The 20,830-nt window shown below is 36.8% G+C and overlaps 1 protein-coding gene across 1 annotated transcript in view; it reads right to left on the bottom strand.

Moving 5' to 3' along the window:
• The window catches only part of CC2D2A (coiled-coil and C2 domain containing 2A), a gene marked incomplete at its 5' end in the record, with an annotated part of 65,370 nt that overhangs the window by 33,376 nt on the left and 11,164 nt on the right, over nucleotides 1-20,830 (bottom strand). The window contains 13 exons of the mRNA XM_082483093.1: nucleotides 2,013-2,160; nucleotides 3,274-3,430; nucleotides 4,631-4,808; nucleotides 5,727-5,962; nucleotides 7,782-7,938; nucleotides 8,364-8,504; nucleotides 11,368-11,474; nucleotides 14,059-14,268; nucleotides 16,235-16,366; nucleotides 17,840-17,976; nucleotides 19,362-19,515; nucleotides 19,691-19,867; nucleotides 20,685-20,780. Coding sequence (XP_082339219.1) covers nucleotides 2,013-2,160; nucleotides 3,274-3,430; nucleotides 4,631-4,808; nucleotides 5,727-5,962; nucleotides 7,782-7,938; nucleotides 8,364-8,504; nucleotides 11,368-11,474; nucleotides 14,059-14,268; nucleotides 16,235-16,366; nucleotides 17,840-17,976; nucleotides 19,362-19,515; nucleotides 19,691-19,867; nucleotides 20,685-20,780 — 2,030 coding nt within the window. The remainder of the gene's footprint in view (nucleotides 1-2,012; nucleotides 2,161-3,273; nucleotides 3,431-4,630; nucleotides 4,809-5,726; nucleotides 5,963-7,781; nucleotides 7,939-8,363; nucleotides 8,505-11,367; nucleotides 11,475-14,058; nucleotides 14,269-16,234; nucleotides 16,367-17,839; nucleotides 17,977-19,361; nucleotides 19,516-19,690; nucleotides 19,868-20,684; nucleotides 20,781-20,830) is intronic.

The following is a 20,830-nucleotide window of genomic DNA, read 5'->3' as shown; positions in this document are numbered from 1 at the left end:
TTGACACATTTATGATACACCTACACTATTCCATCTTGCTGATTACTAGGAAGTAAGATGATAAATTGCCTCACAGCATGGAAGTTAGCATAAAAGTTTTGACAATCCGTACTGAAAAGAACTTCTCAGATATACAGTCCTTGCTTGTGCTACGTCTTAAGTTCTGTCTTTGACATGTCTCCTTGGGGGGCTCTCTCAGACCTGCAATGTAGCTTTGGTCTCTGCCCCCTTCCCGGCTGCTTCTGGATAGACCCTGGGGCCTGATTCATCCCCTCACCATGCCTGAACTGCTGCCAGCACCCTGCTCTGCCTGTCATGTTCACCTCCTGTAGGACTGCATGCTGGCTGGCGAGGGCACTGCCTGTGCTGGGACACCCTTGCAGCCTTCTCCCTGGTGCTGCAGCCCTGATTTTGGTCCTCCCAGACACTACGAGTTCCAGCTCCACTCCCTATCCTTTGGATGCTCCTGCTCACTGTCTTTCACTCACAGTAGGCAAGGAAGTACGGTGTGTAGTCTGGAGGCCACTCATACACTGACTTGCTGGTCAGGCTTCTGGCATCTTCTCACAAAGGCCACCCCTGAAGCCCCCCTGCTACCAAAACCTTGCAATGTAAATCCAATACACCAGGATGCGCATGTTATTGGCTAAATACCACAGAAGGTGGATGTTGCCCCTTCTCTTGCTAGGTGTGCTAATTTGAGTCTTTGTCCTCTAGTTATCTGAATATTTTCAAGAAAGCTTTAAGAACTTACAGATCTTTCTCATGCTTGATCAGAATCAGCCATATATCCAGCAGTAACTGGAGCCACAGACAGAGCGGTAACATCAAGGTTATATCTTTAGGCACCAGTCTTGAACAAATGCACACAATCACAGTTGTGCTGAAAAGCTAATGGGCAGCAAAAACTAACTTTAGGCATGAAAATCTTGTCTCTGACTTTCACAACAGACAATGGAAAGTCACAGAGGGCTGTTCATCTCCAGAGGGTGACTCAAGAAGAGTATTTTACAGCAAACTTCCTCCTGAAATTCCCCAGTTTTCCATTTACTACAGTGATTAGTTAAAGTTAGCCTTTGGGAATGCATCCTTACGTTTAATCTCATGCTATTCTAGTCTCATTGAAGTCAGCAGGTTACTCATGCGCTGATCAGCAAATTACTCTAACGGCTGGAGCTTGGGTCAAAAATAGTAACAGGGTGATCTGGATGTCAGTGTCTAGCCTCTAAATAAATAAAAATCTGACAGAATCTAATCAGCTGGGAGAGGTACTTGCTCAGTGTTATTAAGTATGAGAAAACTCTTAAGGCTTTACAGTGAAGTTACCCAAGGTCATTACCAAAGCAGACTTTACGTGTTATCTCCTCGACTTTAGCGGAATTATATAAAAGTAGCAAAATGTCCAACTTGCAGCCTCAGGGCAAATTAGATTTTTTTGAATGGAATAATATACTCATTTCTGCAGGCCAATAGGCTTCTGATGGAGAAAAATCAGGAAAGAGTATTATCTTGGAATGATCAGACAGATATGAAATTTTCACTGATTAATTCACTGACAGTGGCAAGCCCCCATACTAACTTCTACTGCTTTCATAGCAGAATTCTTATCATTAATTACAGGAAAGGAATTTAAAGCATGTATCTCAATAGCCTCCCCAAATGCACTTCAGATAAGAATGAGCTGGAGCTTCTGTTCTTAGGAAAATGATTACAGGAAAGTTCCTTGCCAATATATACATCTTCTATTAGAAAATCATAAAAGTGAATTAATCAGCTTGAGTTTAACTTTAATATTAGTCTATAAATAATGTACTAAAAGATAAAATTTCTAAATAAAATTTATTTACCAAAAATGCGTACCCCTAACATATCTGCAGGGGGTTACAGCGCAAAGTAAAATATCTAAACTTAAGGAAAAAAATTATGAAAATTCTTGATTATGAAAGTCTGCTTTTTTTAAATACTAGTATAATCAGTTTCCCATGAATCGCTGCAAATTCATATCATATTACCTTGGAATGCCTGCGTTTTGCTGAGATATTGGAGGAATTAAGGGGACTCCTTTTTCTCCAACTGCCCAGGAGACACTGTTGGATACTTTCCCAGAGGTCATTAAAGTCATTTTGTTGCTACCATCAGCTTCAAATGAAAAGGACACACCTATCAGGAGGGAAAAAAAACAAAGTTGTATATTTATTCATTCAAATACAATGTCTAAGCATCTTTAAAAATACTTCCTGAAAATAAGTAGTCAAATAACCTGTGTCTTTATATAAATGGGTAGTGTGAAACAACTTGATTCTGCTGCATGCTGTGGGGAAGAACTCTGCTCTACAAAAGGAGTGAAAGATTCCATGCCACCTACAGAAAGGCCTTCCATTTGGGTTGGAAGGAAAGGCTATATCTTCAAAGCTATGCCAAAGGCTTCCCCCCCCCCCCCCCCATTCACAGATGCACACTATTTAATATTTCTGGTAATTTTCAGATTCAGCCTACTGTTACTAATGAAAAAAAAATTCACAGTCAAAAGAATTATGCATGACTGAAAAGTCAGTCCTAAAGCTTTGAGATACACAATTGTATATGCAGACATCATGGTCAACAACATTTACACACATATTTGTTGTAATGATTTTTTACCATTTTATCTATTATTCTGCTCTAGTCTGATCTGTATTTCATATATGGCAAATTTATGCAAATCAGTGATTTCATAATCCTGTTCAAACTTCTTATATAAACTTGAAAGTTCCATATGCGACTGTGTATTTATTCTTGTTTCCCCTTTTCCTATCTCTCCCTTGTTTCATCTTTCTAAAGTCCCAGGGATAAAATGCGTTGCAGGATGTCATCAAAGCAAATAGGAAGACAAAAAATTAATCTGCACATACACTTACAAAGTCAATTCTTCAGTGGTTTAAAACATTAAAATTACTGGAGCTATAATGATTAATAGCACCTGTTTGCTCTGCAGTGTCAAAGGCCTGAGTTCTTAAATACTAAAAAGCCCCAAACACCACCTACAGGTAGTAGAGCTCCACTAATACTACCTGCCACACAATAAAAACACACATCGTAATGATATACAATTTAAAACGAGTAACAGACAAGAATTCCACAGCAAGCTTTAATAATAAGAATCATGACTATATTGTAAGATTCAGTTACAGAAGCTGTAAGTGTTCTTAACACAATTTACTCTGAAGCTTACGCCAGCCTGTTACTGCTACATGGTTTCAGCAAAATGAGAACCGAGGAAGACAGAGTCCCTACCACTCCCAACTCCTTCATGATCCAGCATCACACGCTGATTGCTGCTGAACTCTATTTCTTCCATAGGAGCACTGCCTGTTAGAATTGTGGTCTCAGGAACAGGTATGAACACTTCAGCCAACAACGTGGTACTGGTAATACCCATTGTTTCATATATCTCGAAAAAAAAAGCATGGTGACAGACATAGTAAAAAGTTTACATACGTAGTCATGAAAAGTTCAAAACATATTGTAGGGTAATTTGGACTAAAGCTTTTACTATGACTTAAGCATGAAGTAACTCATTTAAGGCAATTAATATTCATTTACTTTCTAAAATATCCAATTAGCAGACTACCAGCAGCTAACTTGGTCTGAACTATTCTTAAAAGTATATCCTCCTCACCCTTCTAATGCACCTGAGGACAGTATGACAAACCCTAGGCTTTAAAGAGCATGATTGTACAATATGCAACTGCTTGTGACAGTCACTGGCATCAGGTGAAGATGCCAGAGGGATTCTGCCTCTCTAATTCTCCCTCACCATGAAAGGCTGGGAAAGGCACGCAGTCCCCATTCTGTCAGTACTGCAGGCTGCTTCCCTCTTTCCTGGCCACTTGCAGGCTGAGTGATACGAGCGATTTCTCCATTCAGATGTTTTTAATCCAAGAAGATGTTATTCCTTTTACCTTTCAATTTCTGCATTACATAAATGGAGCAAGGAAGGGGTACGCACTCTCCCCAGAACTACCAGGGATAAGTTACCTAACAGGAAAAGTCATTTAACAGGAGAAGTAGGATCCTGACCATGTCTGTCCTAAGAATGTATTGTATTGGCTCTGAAAATTATTCATGTGACTCATTAAGTAACTCATACTTGGAATAGGGGTGGTGGTGGTTTCACTTAACTGCACTGCTGATCAAGTGCAGTTATGGACATTACTAGCAATGAATTTTTTTCTTATCCCCCTCCAGCCAACATTATGATGATTTTATTGTGCGGACAATAATATTTTAAGACGACCATTTTGGCAAGTTTATCTGCAACCTAAGTTAGTTTTTCTAAAATTAAGAGGCTTGTCCACTAACATATTTAATCATATGTCCCAATTATTTTTCTCCAGGCAGGCCGTAGTCATGTTACATATAACACACATACACATATATATAGAAAGCACAAGCATCAAAAACACAGCAGTAAAGTTAAACGTTTGTTACTGGAGAAGCAAGGAAAGGGTATAAGATTGATGATTTACAAAGGGTCTTTCATAGGTTTTTGAGTCCTTACAAAACTACCATAGAGCAAAATACAAGCACTGAAGGAGTAATTACACTTCATGTGTTTTTTTAAGAGTTACTATCATAAATCATTATCTACCTGTAGTTTCAAACTCTCTGGCCAATTGAATATTTGTAAGTTGAAAATCTGTCCAAAGTGAACTCTAAAATCTGAGCTTATTGGCCGGGTAACAGTCCTTGATACCTCTTTGGAGTTGAAAAGGACTTTTATAAATGCTGAGCGTTTCTTCACATCTTCTCGTCGCAAAACTTCTGCTCTGTAAATATGTCAAACAAGCTGTCATATCATTTTTATCAACATTTTTATTCTTTGGTTATTTTTAATGAGAATCTGATTCCTCAAGGGGAAACAGGAGTCACCTAACTAAAAATGGTATTCTTCTAAAAATGTCACTACACAGGAAAGTCTTTAACACTATTATTTAACAGTTGTTTTAACTTCTCACGAATATAAAATGATTTTAAAATTAACAGGTCACATTTTATATCCACTAAAGCCACCTCCACATAAAAGGAAGTATTTAGGGAAACAAAATTCCCTTCCACTCCCTTCCTCCAAAGCACAACCAATGATATCAAATTGAGTTAAGATTTTGAAGTTTTCAGTCACTGGGAGTAGAACAGCCAAGCAATATTCCTTGATGAGGCTATCTGCTAAGTTAGTATGAAACAAAGCAGTTTTTAAATGACTAAAATCTGCTAGATGCATGTTACATTGCATGTGTAAATGTGGAAAGTAAAACAAACAAGTACATTTATTTATTTTATCCACAGTGAAATCTCTGGTTTACTACATGATTTTTTAATTTTCCCTTTGTTGACTATGCACAGACTGGGTCTAAAGGACTAGCTAGTGAGAGTGGTACTGCCAGAAGTGACCTAGACTCTGCACTGAAAAAAACTTCTTTATATACACCACTATTCTATGCAGATGCTCAAGGAACATCAGAAGGTTCAAAGGGAATGTGCAGACATGCATTCTCCCAGCCCACCATATACAAGGTTACATGTGACTTGAAAATAAGTTAAGTTTTATCAGCTTCAGAAGCAGAAATTTTATCACTAGGCTAAACAGAATGGTGAGCACATGCTTCTGAAGTTGTACAAACAATCAATTAATAAATAACAGCAGAAAATCACAAACAGAGTAATTTGCACGTCAACATTCATCTTACCGAGGACACAGCTCTGTTGGAGTTATGCTTCCTGACAGGACCAGTTCAGGAATGAGAGCAGGCTCTCCAGGTTTCCTTCTGCAGTTGTCAGCTTTTTCTCTAACCTGCTGCTCTATTTCCAGGCTACTGGCCATTTTAGGTGGGATGGGTTTTACACGTTCCTCACCAAGATCACCATCTTCTACTGATTCTTCATCTTCATGAATGTCTTTCTTCTTCTTTTTCTTCCTGGACTTCTGCACATGAAAATAATAGTGTTCTTTCTGAAATTGTTCCCATCAGTAGAATTTTTTTCTCTTTTTTTCTTGATTCACCAGTGATAAAAATGTATGAGAAATGACTGTAAATTTTAAAATCACCACACATAAAAATAAGATTTCTCCTATTCTGTAGTACTACTTCAGATTCTGCATTCAGCAATACATTCCATTCATATGCTTCAAAAGCAAAATGGGCTTCAAATAAAACATTTATTTAAATTTCCCAACCAACTTACAAAGTAAACACATTTCTTGAACTTTCTGGCTGGCAGCTAATTTCTCATTTAACCTGAGTTACCATGTGCATTCTGTTAGGACTGAAGGAAGGTTACCCAACCAGTAGCCGCAGTTCTTCGAGATGTATTGTCTGCATACACATTGACAAAGTGAATGCACATGTGCCACAAACTTTGGAGCACAAGCTTTTTAGCTTAGCAGTATCTTTAGCACGTGCAGAATGATCCCCTCCCTTCCTCTATGCCAAACAGAATAAACAAACAGAACACCATATGCCTTTCAGCATCTCCTAAACTGCAGAACACCAGTGTTCATACGCATGTTCAGCTTTAAACAACTGCAAGCAAGTCCTTCCTTCCACAGACTTGCAGATTACTTGGAAGTACAGCTTGCTTGGAAGCACCAGCCACTTCATGATTTAAGACACCATAGGCAGAACAGGAGGACATGAGGAAAGCAAACAGTTTTTCCTCACTAACTGAAGTATTTAGCCAAACAACTTGTTCACATGTTTTTATTAACAAATATGCTTTCTCGGCTTAATTTTATGATACCCTTTCTGTTCTTGTATTTCCTTTTAAATTTATCTAGTCTCTTCTGCCTCAAGAATTTTCCTTAGATTCATGCGATCTGTGCTAGTAAGACACCAACAGCAGTGATTAACCAACAAAGTACTTTGAGTAAAACAATATAAAGTACATCTGGGAATGAAAGGAAGGTCTATGTACCACATTTAACTCTGAAAGGAAAGAACCACAATCATCTCAGTCAAGACAGTTTGTGACTAACAAAAAAATAAAAAGATGCTGAGAGCAGTTTTGGCTGGAACCATGGTATTTGTGAAAGCATAACTGGCTAGACGTAGATGAACAGTTCTCATGAAGATCAATGCTCAAGACTACCTGCCTTCATTTTAAGGTTTACATTTATTCATCTTATCCTATAAGTGAATTGACATGATACTAATGAATCATGGGACCACTTGTGGTCATCACAAGATGATCATCTTGTGGTGTATTGTCCTAGCTCCTGTACTTGTCAATATCCCCTTGAAGCACAACTGAGACCTTAACTACAGTACAAATTATTAGCAATAAAGCTTTTCAGAGGCAAAAGTCTAGATTACTGATTAAAATTTTCAGTTTTCGGACACTGCTGAACATTAATTTACATAAGATAACATCAACTGCTTCTTCATTAGAAACATCCCACAATTATTTTGCTTCACCACTCACACACACACACAAATTTCATCTGTGTTTTTTTCTGGGCAAGAAGGACATGAATTTAATGGGAGTGCTGCAAAACTATTAAAGAAAGAATTGTTGAAGGGCTGAAAATCAATAGTGGGAAGACAATGTTCCACAAAAACCTAACATTTTAATGTTTAAACTTTTAATTAACAATTCATTTACTAACAAATTCCAAGTAGACAGAATGTATCCAAATACATTTATGCTTAACTATCCTGAAATTTATTTTTTTATGTATTAGAAGGACAAATTTTGAACACGTAGAGTAATTTTATTTTTTGTGAAACTGAATGATTTAGACAAACCTGTGTCTTCTTCCAGGATTTCCACTCTTGTAGCTCAGTTTTATACTCCTCCATTTTCTTTTCATATTCTTCCATACATTCTTCTAGTAATTCATTTATCTCAGCCTGAATTTCTGCTTCATATGCTTTTTCATCTAATCTCTGATCAACCTCTTCCCTTCAAAACAAGTTATCAACATGTTGCATAAATCAACACGAGGGCTACAATTAAGTCTGTAAAATATAACATAATGTCTACTTTTCCATGAATTAATTTCATTCTATCAAAATTGTGTTCCATTTAAAAATACTAGCATAGATGGTCTAAGAGTTGACAGCAGATAGTTAGAATGAATATAATTACTTTTTCTTTACTCATTATCTTTTAGAAATTCCTTTCTGTTACAGTAATTACTTGTTATTTTAACATTTCTTCCTCCCCAAACTAAAAAAAAAATAGTGGGAGTCTCAACCAGTGCCAGACACTACTCAAATTCTTACTTGTGCACCCTTCATATCAGAATTCTAAGTTCTCAAGTTGACTAATCTTAATAAAACTCAACTGCAGGCAAATGAAGTACAAAAAGTGTTATCAAAACATACTTCCTCAAATAAAGTTTCATGGGTGTGTTAGTAAACTTCTGAAAGTCACGGAGGGATTTAATTTGTTTCCAAACTTTTATAATGGTCTTAAGCAACATTCTGTCTTTTTCTTGTTCAGCATCACGAAGTCTTCTGGTTTGCCTAGAAATATATATACATATGCACAAAATCAATCAGAATTGTATAACTCAGCAGAACATTAGAGTGAAAACTTGAGGTACCATAAGCCAAGCGATGCGGGTTTCAGTTTGATTGATGCCTGCAGTAGTTTAAATCCAAGGAGCATAAAACCCAGACTTAAATATGGCAGGCTTTGATTTCCTTCTGTATGCTAGTCTCTTGCATTTTGGACAATCTGACTTAAATTACAGTTCATTCTCTAGAGATCTCGAAGTTTTCTGAAATGCTTATTACAGCTGTACATCATTAAAAATATTTTAAAGTCAACTCATGTAAACAACAGTCCAGGAAACCTACACTGCTGCTATGAAGTAATGCTTATTACATATCATACATTACAAAACATGTCTTAAACTTAACATGCTTCTAGCTCCAGTAAAAAGGACTTGCAGAGATGAAGTAATGTAGTAACATATGAAGTAATGTAAGTCCTTTGACAGCCCTACAAGATTCTTAACACAAACAAAATTAACAAGGCTTTTTTTTGGTCTCAGAATTGGTATTTCACATTGCCACCCTCTAATCTGTTTGTAAAAGAGCTATTCATTACCACTTCTAATGATCAACACACACTTCCAATGCAAATGTCTATGCAGCACAAGCACAGACTCTTTCCAGTACTAACTTGGTAGCTAAACATGTCTAGTAAGAATATGACCTAAAAAAAAAAATAATAAAATAGATGTAAACTAACACATTACTGCTTGTAATAGCCAGAGAATATAGAAGACAGGGATGCTGAGTTAGAACCGATAGAAGAAATACACCATACGTTATTTAAAAGCATAAGGAAATTTAGTAAAAGCAATAAACAAAGACGAAATACAGACTTTCCAGAAAGCAATACGAGTAACTTCTCCACTTGATTAGCTAGCAGTTTGAATATTACTTATCCATGCAGCTGAACAACCGTTCCTTCTTTGTCTACCAGATGAAGCTAAAAGACGAAGCTTAAAGACATGAGGAACATATAGGCCAGTAATTACACTTATCTAACATATTCTATTTGGAAGCAGGACCTTTTTCAGTAGAGAATCACCTCTGCTAAAACAGATCATCCAGAAGAGCCTGAAACCTGCAAGCCGCAGCATATGTTGGCTTCCTCCTCAGGAAATGAGGACTGAAATTGCTAATTTGCAAAATTTTTCTGCATTCAGATAGCATTTCTTCCTTAAACCGATGGAAAACTACAGCTCTGATCTTCAGACAGCAAAGAGTACACACAAGTTATGTTATTGGAGGGTGGAGGAAACAATTAGATTATTTTCCATGACACACTGTCTTCACATCTGTAACTTCTCATGAGTGTACTACATTGACCACCAGGGAAATGCAATGTTAAAAGAGAGACAAGGCAGGTCAGATGTTTTTACCAACATATGGGGTCCAAGTTAGTATTGAACACCACGACCGTAAAAACTCCTGAGCCCATCTGAGCCTCATATGTGTAACAGCTTCCAACAACAGAGCTGTAGCCAAGAAAGAATTACAGATATGAAAAGCCCGAGAACAACTGCAGCCAAGCTCATCTCATGTTACTTATGCAACACTGATCTCACTGATTTCAGCTCAGTTTCTCCTGATTCATAATAGTGTGACACTAAACTAAAGCACTCAAGACCTAGAAAAACACTTAAGATATCCAGCAGGAATATTCTATCTGAGGTACCAAAATCCAAGAATCTCCTTCCCACAGTGAACTTTCTCATTACTATTCTCATGCTTTCCCTGGTGAGAGCTCCTGTCTCCAAGGTACTCCTTCTCCTAGTCCTCTAGCACACGTGTTAAGACAATACTAGTAAGAGCTACTCCTTTTTCAATAGAAGGAAGACTTTGTCCCTCAGTATAAAATAACACATTATGGACTTCTTTATGTTCTGCACAGATACAAACTTATTACAAGACAGTGTACTTGAAGGATGAAAATCTGAAGGACGAAAATCTGAAGAAGTATTCCCAAACTAAGAGTAGAGAGTGGATTTGTAAGTGTAAGCAGATGTAGATTAAGGCTGAAAGCAGGATTGTTATTAAATTTTTTTTTGAAATATCATGTGATCCACCACATCAGTCTAAACTTGTATTTATTTAAATTAATACATTATTGCCTACTTTCAGATTGTGAAAAACTTTCAGTTTTTTATTAAGTATCTCCTAGTTGAAAAGCTGTTCAGCATCAGTCTCCAAAACAACGTGATTTTTATTGTGTTGCTTATACTTACAGCTCACCACTGTCCATCTGCCAAAAGTAATATGAACTTTCACTACCAAGACAAAAATTGTAATATATTTTTACTACCCAGTTACTGTCCAAGAACAATAATTGTAATCTTGTAAAACAAAATTCTACCATTTTATGTATATTAACCCATTGGCAAAACCATGTCCAAAATACCTAAGAATGGGAAGTGAACCAAGAACACTTGTGCAATGAGGAAGATGATGGAAAAAAATAGAATTCGTGTGTGTTCAAAAAATTATGACTTACATTGTTGTGAGAGCTTCATGCATCCAGCTGACTGTCTATTGAAACCTTATTTTAATTACATTTTAATTGTGCAAAACAAACCAGTAAATACTTACTAAGTAATTAATAGAAGGTAATCAAATCAGACCACTTTTGAATCAAGATTTCTGCCTAAACTGTATTTTCTTCATAATTTCTTTTACTGAACTTATCATTGAGAACTCTCAAGCTCTCAAAATTCTCCTAGAGCTATTTACAGCAGAATTTAAAAGTTTTATGTGAATCATATTCTGTACCAGCACGGAAAGGAAAAAAGGAATACAGTTTTAAAAAGCAATGATTTAATGAATCCATACCTACCTGATCTCCATTTTGTATTCAGGTATGCTCTGTTGTGCCACAGGACTAGGAACACCGGCACCACCACCGTCTATACTACATTGCACAGCATTCCTCAAAGCATGCAGCTTAAACAAACAAACAATTAACAGATGGTTTGACAATTATGAGGCATACAGTGTAACACTCCTTGACATGAAAGGCCTAGCTCCTACACAAAAGAAAACGGAATTGTTTTGATTCAGTATTTACAGGGTTTTGCCATGCCTGTGAGGTGCTGATTCTTCAAGATGAAATTCTAATTAGGAACCCTGGACATACGAGGGACTACTTTGACTACTGTGACAGATCTAAACAAGGCGACAAGACTGTTCTAGGGATTATTCCAAAAGTTGAGCAATCAAAGGGGTAGAAAAAAAAGCAGCGAATCTGCCAAAAAAACCACCTTCTATAAAAGGGTATTTTTATGACTAGGGAAGGACACTAAAGGTAACCCTAAAACCCTAGAACCTAGGAAAATGAGTGGATTGTGGATTTGATGAGTATCTTACAGAAGCTGGGCACTTTGCAGCAAAGCATTTAGGCATGACATATTGCAAGTAACAACTGGAAGAAGAGAAGGTCTAAGGATGAGACAGAACTGGGAACAATGGTACAGTTCAAATGCACTTTTGAAGCAACACTGTTGAGACAAGAGGCCGCTCCTTCAACTAAGATTTGAAGACAGGCATCAAATGATTACATGGAAGATGGACACATAGTTGAGGAGAATGCAAAAATATACATGGCTGTGAAGACAAGAGAATGTAGAGGGCTGGCTAAAAGAAGAGAGAAAAATAAGGAACAGCAGTAGGATAGGAACTAAAATTTTAGTTATTATGTTTCTGTAGATCTCTTTAATGATAATACTGAATGTGAAACCAGAATGGCTGATGGCAATGCAGGAGACGAAAGCAACTACATGCAAAATAGAAGCAATGAAATCACAAATCAAGGAGCAAAGATTGTTCTAAACAAATCTATCAAATTGGAGAGACAATATAACTGAAAGGTGACATATTTTAAGATACAAAAAGCAAACATCAGAAGTGCCTAAGAAGTCCACTAGGACATGGCGGGGAGGGAGGGGGAAAGGGAGGAAGTGTTGTTTAGGTTTAAGAACAATTTGGCTGCAACAATATGGCCATTAAATAATGAATGTTGGAGGAAACAGGTTTTAAAACTGCCTGTCAGTAGCAAAATGGTGGCTAAAACAACTAATTGTTAAAATCAGTTTATGAAGAATATATTACACAGTTGCCTACAATACTGGCAAAGTATTGTGGAAACACTCAGGAAATCCCTTCCACACACAGGTTCCTGTAATGTAGGCATGGAGAACCCAAGTGTCCTATTTCACTGTTTCACAGAAGACTAAAGCAAATCCTTTAAAAGTAACGACAGACTAAAGTATACCGAAGAATTCTTTTGAGACACTGTATGAAACATTTGTCCAGCATTAGAACTGTAAGTTAATGCTTTATACCAAAATTCAGAAGTATCTGTACAGCACCTACTGACCTTCATTACAGTAATATAAAAATGACCTTGCATACTATGATTATTTTTCCCTTTAAGGGAAGAGAATCATCGTCTTTAAAGGTAATCATCACCCTTTAGGGTAGAGAATCATCATCATCTTTAATTTACAGAAACTGAATTTATATCCAAGTACTTACTAATCAATCTAATTTTTAACAGACAAGCCTGGCTACATAGAGCTACATCACATCACAATATTTACCTCACATTTCTAAAGAGTTGTTATCCTTTCAGATTTCAAAAGCAATTTAAAATGCTTTAAAAATATTCTTGTGCACCCTGATGATATTAGAATTGTACTAACAGTGCCTCACGTTCACATACAAATTTGCACCAGGGAAGACCACGACCATTACTTCCAATGTACAGATGGAGGAAGAGTAATGGTACATGGTGCGTAAGCAGCCCAGCCAAGGTCATCCAACACGTCAGCAACGGAGCCAGGAACAGAAGAGTCATTGTTTGGCCACAGGTTTTGCTACATTGCAAGAGTGATGCAGTACATGCGACAACAGTACGCATTTAAAACACAGCACCTGTCACAGATATATACCTGGAAATGGGTTGTCAATTTTTGTAGAATTCGGTGAAATTAAACTGCTTCCTTTTACTTTTAATTGACAACTGAAAGGAAACTTCACTAATTTTCCTCCATCTTCATCTGTCTGCCTGTCAGAGCTGCTGTACACAAGCCTGTAAAGTCTTATCTGTCATTCACTGCAAAACATTTTGGATACTCTAAGGAATACTATGTAAATGTTATTGTATTCTAACAATTATATTCCTTTTACCTCAGAACCTGCACAGAGTTCATTTTAAATAGAAGATCAAAGAAATCCATAATCTTAAAAACTCATTTCTGCACGGAACACCCAGCAATCTAAATGAAATACTTAGGTTTTTATCTTCTGGGCAACCTGGTCTACTGGGAGGTGTTCCTGACTATGGCAGGGGGGTTGGAACTCTATGGTCTTCAAGGTCCTTTCCAACCTAAACCATTTTGTGATTCTGACAAAATGCTTTCATTACATACAATTGGAATTTCACCCCCCTACTCTGAAGAAACAAATTCAGCTTTTGCCTTCAATTGTCACATTATCTCAATAAGCTACAATGATGCAATGGAAATACCTTGTCTGTGAGAAGTTTGGTAAGATTCTTCTGTTTTCTTGCTAAATACTGATCATATAACTGAGCCAATTTAGCTGCTAACACATGCTCACGGCTAAAACAGGGATGATGGGTGAATATCAGTCCAGAAATATCAATATCCAATTGAAATGGCCCCTGAAAATCTCCAGGTCCAACAAGATACTGATTGGCAGCTGTCATTTTTATCGCCTGAAAGAAAAAAAGAATAAAATGTATTTATAAGCCCCAACAAAACTATCTTGCAAAGAGACCCTATGACAGAAAATGACCCATTTAGCACTGCCTACATCTAACTATTGTGTATTAAGCTTTAAAGGCTTCTGTGGTAACCTCTTTGCCTTATTGACAAGTGGGTGGCATAAAACCACCATGGGTATTCTACACAAAAGAATGCTGATAACCCATATGAGACTGAAATAAGAAGTCATCTGCCTTAACTGAAGGTTTTGCTGAGCAATGAAGATAATGACACTGAATTGGAAAAAGAAAAACCTGCTAGTTCTCTTCTTACCGGTTTGTTTAGTATTGCTTTATTTCCTCTTGAACTGGGCTCTAAGATAAACACTCCAGCTCTCAGAAAGAAGTTTTCTTTGTAGACCATTTGGATTGTATAGAAGTGGAAATACATTCTTTGCTTCCCCATTCTAACACCAGGTAAATTCACACCAACAAAGCCCAATAAAAGCTTTCAGCAACACAGCTTAAGGAATCTGCTTCAACCCGCTGCAACTGAGAGGCAATTATGGCTTATATCATCAGGTTACTGAAACCAGAAGAGAATTAGCAGTGCTTCCTGCCTGACTACTGCTGCTCCTCTCTTCAGATTCTTCAGGAGAGATTCACCAAAGAAATTCTGGTACCATAAAAGATGAAGTTGTTAGTTATGGGGTGGGTGTTCACTGCAGCCCCTCCGTAAGAACTGGAAAAAGGGGGATTGAGAGGGGAATTCAGCTGCTGCATAGCAATTTTACAGGACTGGCACAAAACACACTTAAGTCCACCTGATCCTTCAACATTCAGTTTCTCATCAAAATGTTTAATATAACATAAACTGTCATAAAAAAATGACAGCTATGAATTCCTTATGCTTTAACTATTTTTCTACTCATAAAGGACCCCTAAGCTTAATGTCTTGCTTTCAACAGTGATTTGGGTATTTGCATGTCAGTATTCATGTGAACACGGTGTTCTTTAAACATAAGCTCTCTTGGCCTATCTTTACCAAGATCTAAGCAGCAACCTCTTTTCCTGTCCGCAGAAACACCCTGCACAATAGGTCTGTGGTACTCGATGCATCCTGAGAATTGTATATTTGTAACCAGCAACAATTCAAGGGCAACATTCAAATCTGTATCAACAGCAGCAGACAGAAACAGTTGTGTGTCCCAAAAGAGCAATCTACTTTAAAGTCTAAAAAGTCACAGTTTTTCCAAGGGGGTAATAGAGTGCTAACAAGCAGAATAATTAAAGCTTGCTTAAAGCTTGCTGAATGGTTTTAATTGAAACTTATTTTCATTTGTACTGACTGCACCCTGCAACTGCTGTTTGCCAGGGTAGGTATGCTGTGGTTGAGAGAAAAACAAAAAAAAAAACCAAAAAGTTCTGAACTGATGCAACATAACTCAGAGTTAGTTGCTTTCTACATGAGCAAACTGCATGTAAAGACTTATTTTGGAGGAGTTTCATCACTGTAAAATAACCATCAGGCACACGGCCTTTAATTATTTCCTTAAGCTGCAGAGAGCACCTCTGTCCTGATCACCGAGTCTGTCTACCAGCTTTTACCAGCAGGAGCTTTATAGATACACTAATATAGGAACTACCCTACTTTGGCACGAGAATATCCAAGGGTGCCTCACAGAGACCTTAGTGACTCACAGACCTGAAGCAGTTTCTCATGGACTGTCACTTTACTATTTAAACCAGTACTACTGGCTAAACTCTTCATCCATTTTTGTATGCATTATTTTTTACAGAAAAACACAGGTGAAATACACTTGAAAAAGTAGAGCACATTTAAAGACAAGTTGTGGAACCCCAAAAAGCAGTCAGTACTCATGGTTCTTAGCACAAAACCCTTCAGCTCACTGGGCTTTCTGGTGCAGAAGAACTGGGATATTGGGTCTCAGGAACCACATATACAAAATACGCCTACCTTTCTATATACTGTTTCAAGTTCTGGTGCAATGCCTTCTTCCAATGAGAATATTGGAGGCCTAGTAGAAGACTGTTTAATTGGATTAGACAATGCTAAGATTTTGCCATCGTCACCAAACCACTCTTTCCCCTACAAATAAAAACATAATTTTATATTGTTTCTTGCTTTATATAGAAATAACTTGCAAAATTATAATTCTTATGAAAGCTATCACAGAAGAAAAAGTGACTATGAATTGTGACTCAATTAATCAAAACTGTTTTAAGACACCAAAATGAAACCTTCAAATATACTATAGATAAGTTTTGAAATCAAAATCAAGTGCTTGCTCAAACTTGAAATACACTGATATTTTTTCCTTCAACATTTAGTGTTACAGATTCGAAAGAAAATAAAAAAAAAATCAACATTTACATCACAACAATTAAATGTTACGTTTTCTTAAATCTGTAAAGCTGAAAGAATTGCAATGTTTTACACCAGACTGCCACCTACATCTTCAAATTGGATTATAAAAATCATAAAGCAAAGAATTAAAAGAGCTAAATGGCAGGTCAGAGAGATCACTTATCAAAGGATCTCTCAACTCTTCTAGTCCACAACCTGAACTAATTAAACAGCATCTATGAAAGCAGGTGAGGTAAGCACCCTACACACCAATTGCAATCCACAGTTTTACATGTTAAATATTGTCCTAATTCATCCCTCTGCTCTCATGACCTGGATTCAAGAATATCTTAAACCTGTGCTGAAAGATGCTGGCCTGCCCCTTATTCCCACACCTGGTTTAAGTCGACTCTAGAACCAAACGCTGGTGTGGTAACACAGTGAAGCAAAATAGAAAACTAACTGGGTTGAGGCTGGCCAGTTAAAAATTTTAGATCCCACTATTCCCAATCTGATTCACAAAAGTACCTCTGCTAGCCCACGAAGAATTCACAATAAAATATAAAGCGCAACTGCTATACAGCAGCTTAAATGTATACTTAACTATACACACCTTAACATGTTTAGGATGATCATGTAGCAGGATAAAATATACCCAAGCCACCTTCACGAGTGTTTTCATAGGTCATTCTGAAAAATCTAGTATAATTCTAAAACCCCTCCAGATAATCTAGACCAATATTTAATTACCCTTACGGTCTAATTGGTAAATTTCTACAAGGCTATTACTTTGTATTATCTTCAGTGGACACAGAAAACAGCCATTCCATATTGCCTCCTTTTGTTATTATCTTCTAGTAAATAATAACAACAGCTCTTGCATAAGTCTTTATACAGCATTTTATAAAAAAATGTGTTGTAGTGGCAACTAAACTCTGGCACAGACAGGTGAAGTGATCTGTTCCCCAGCAGGCTACGAGCAGAGCCAGGAAAAGACATCAGTTTTCTAAGATCCAGCCTGGTGCTCTGATCATTGGGATACACTAAAACACACTCCTACAAGAATCCACATTTCCTGATGTCTGATACTGCTAAACAGTTTAAAGATAAAAGCCCCATATTACCATGACCATACACCTATTTAACTATAACAAAATAAAATACTGATAAATACAGAACTTTCAAAAGACAACTAAGAAGGTAGTGGTAACTTACTTGCTCCTGTCTGAGTATTCTGTTTTCTAATATATTTTGATTAGACTGTGATACAAAGGGCCTTTCTCCTGTGTAAAGGCCCTCATCCTCAAGGTACCTAGGCTGCATGTTTCCAGGCATCTTCTCGGAAGCAGGCACTAATGAGAAATTAAATAGAAAAGCATGTAAAATATCTAACAACTGTAGTTCTAGTTTATTGATTATCTAAAAACCTACACCATTCTTAAACTGGGACTGCATATTAACCATGCAGTCAGAAATATTTTCTTAACTAGGATAAAAAGAAAATAAATATATAACCAAAATTGGTTCCTTTTCTTAATCAGGACAGAGCCACAGTTTAAATCATAAAAGTGTCACAAGTCTTCAAAACAGATAACCTAGTGGAGTTTAGTTTTAACAGTTGCTTGCAAAACAGTGTAAAAACCCATTAGCAGCAACAACTGGCTAGACAAACACTTCTAAGCCTTTGCCATTTAAAGTGAAATTTTAACTGAGATTAATATAAACTACTATTACTAGTTTGCTTAAGCTACTCCTGTACAAAACACAACATGCATAAAAAGTCACGTTAGCCCCACAACAGTGGGTGGAATTCTTTAAAGCCGGCCTGCGGGGTTATCTCACTGGTGTGTATGAGCTCAGTATTTTTCAAGGACCAATCACAAAACAGGGGGAGATTATACTGATGGTTACAATAAAAGTTATCCCCTAAATCAGAACACAGTGGACCACGCTGGAAGCAGTCAGAACTAAGGTACAAGACACGAAAAAAACAGAGACACCCAACGTCAAATATTTTGACATCGCATTCCAAGCTGTGCTGATAACATTCTGGGTACAGACCACCAAGAGACTCATTTTCTGTTTCTTCCACTTCAAATATTAAATAGCAAGTGATATTATAAAGCTTTATTTTTTATTTTTTTTTCAGACTTTGCAGTTCTATGGGAATAAGCCAAAAAGGTCAGAGACGTGATCAGTGTTGACTAACTATTTCCAATTCACAAAATCGGATTTTGGGAAAAGGGTCCCTTGAATTACAAGCATTACTTACATGAGTCTTGACAAACTCCCCACATGGAAAAAAACGCAGACGTGGTCAAGTGAAGAAATAGTGTAAGTTATAATGTACGGTGCACGAGCCACTTTTAGTACCTAAATTTGTGTACCCAGTAACCTGTTGCAGATGTTAAGTAATGTAATAGCTAAACCCCAGTGAAAGAGGGGCCAGCCAGCTTGTGTTTACTATAGACAGCACTGAGGTAATTATGCCAGAGCAACTGACATGCCCCGAGTTCACTTGCTAGCATACCAGCTGGTGACCTGCTGAGGTGTGCATGTTCCTAGTTAATCCATTTTGTCAGACCTTTTCAGACTTGACTGGGTGATCAGTGTCAGAGAAATGCAGTTAAGTATCTCTCCACTGCCAGAGACAGTCTGATAGATTTTTTTCAGCAGATCAAAGGGTGCCATGCTATGCAAAATCCAGGAACAAAATAGATAAGCGCAATATTCATACCTGCTCGCATGCTGGGAATGAAGAGAAATTCTTTTTCCTTTTTCAGTTGCTCAGAGTAGATTTCACAATCAGCAGGTTTCACTACTAGAAAATCTTCAGTTGTCTGCCCTATAGTGAACAAATCATCATCTTTAACTAGGCGTACATCTTCATCCTACAGTTTAAGTGCAAACATCTCCGTTAGTTCATCTATTTCTTAAAATGAAGATCTTTAGAAAGTATACTCTCAGAATTTATAAGGAAACAAAAGTTGTCATTTTGTATTAGATGATTCAAATTAATTCAAGAAGTCTGAATAAAAATATTAACATTTATTCTATAGCTCACACCATTTCATCCTCCTCTTGTTCATCCTCATGGGTTTCTACACATTGTTCTTCTGCGTCCTCTTCTTCATTTAATTCATTCCTTTTCCTGGCTCCAGCCTTTACAGTCTCTGGTTCGGAATCAAAATTGAAGGTAAAGAAATTATATGCTTCTTCAGTGGAAGGAAAATCATTCTGGAACTAAGAAAAGAAGAAAAAGATACTTTAATATGACATTTATAAGAAATTTAGGGCAAATGAAGATATCTTTCCATTAATTACAGCAATAACAGCACGTATAAACACTTGATACAGGATAATAATTATTCTATCTCAGAGAATTCACCCAAATGCCGAAGCTGACTGAAATTTTTAAATGATACATGAAGCTTTCTCTATTGCTATACTATTACTTCATTAAATATTTCTTGCAATGTTTCACTAAAAAAGTTACCTCATTCAATTTCAACCAGCTTATTGTTTTAAATATAAACAATTTGTGAACGAGAAATGTCAAAGTAAATTCTGGCCATAATGCAGATACCCAGGTGAATCATATGAAGAGAAATTTCTAATGGCACTTTGCCTCTGAAGAAACAAGGCCCCTTTAGTGTCAGGATGAATCCTTTAATAAAAGAATTAATGGTAGCATTTTGTTGCTAATAAATATCAATATAGTAATCCGTAAATTGTTTTAACGGCCAATTGGTGGCATTCAATAGAAAGGATTTAAACAGAAGAAATATTTTTTCCTCAAAGCTCCAGTAATTGTGTCCAGATGGATTTACTTGATTAAAAAAAAAAAATAAATCAAATGACCCAAAGCCATTCTTCTATTTGATGAAGGCAGCCTTTCTATATTTCAATTGTTGGTATATATTGTTTATGAATTTTTACATAAAACCCTCTCCACTGCTTAAGACTGAATTCTCTCTGCTGCTTCAAACAGAATCATGAAGTCATATAAAGTTTAAATGAAACTAACATCAGTTATTGAAATGAAAGAATTGATACTTACTGTTGACTTCTGCTTAAGCTTTTTGACAGAATCACGAAACTTTATTTTTGATGTTAAGTGGGATTCATCCTCTTGCATCTCCCTAAATTTATCAGACTGCATAAAAATAGATACGTTATAACATACACTTACTGATCCATTAAAAA

Source organism: Vanellus vanellus (assembly GCF_965231255.1).
Source record: "Vanellus vanellus genome assembly, chromosome: 4".
NCBI lineage: Eukaryota > Metazoa > Chordata > Aves > Charadriiformes > Charadriidae > Vanellus > Vanellus vanellus.
Note: the sequence above shows the minus strand (reverse complement) of the source record. Positions and strands in the feature narration are given on the sequence as shown.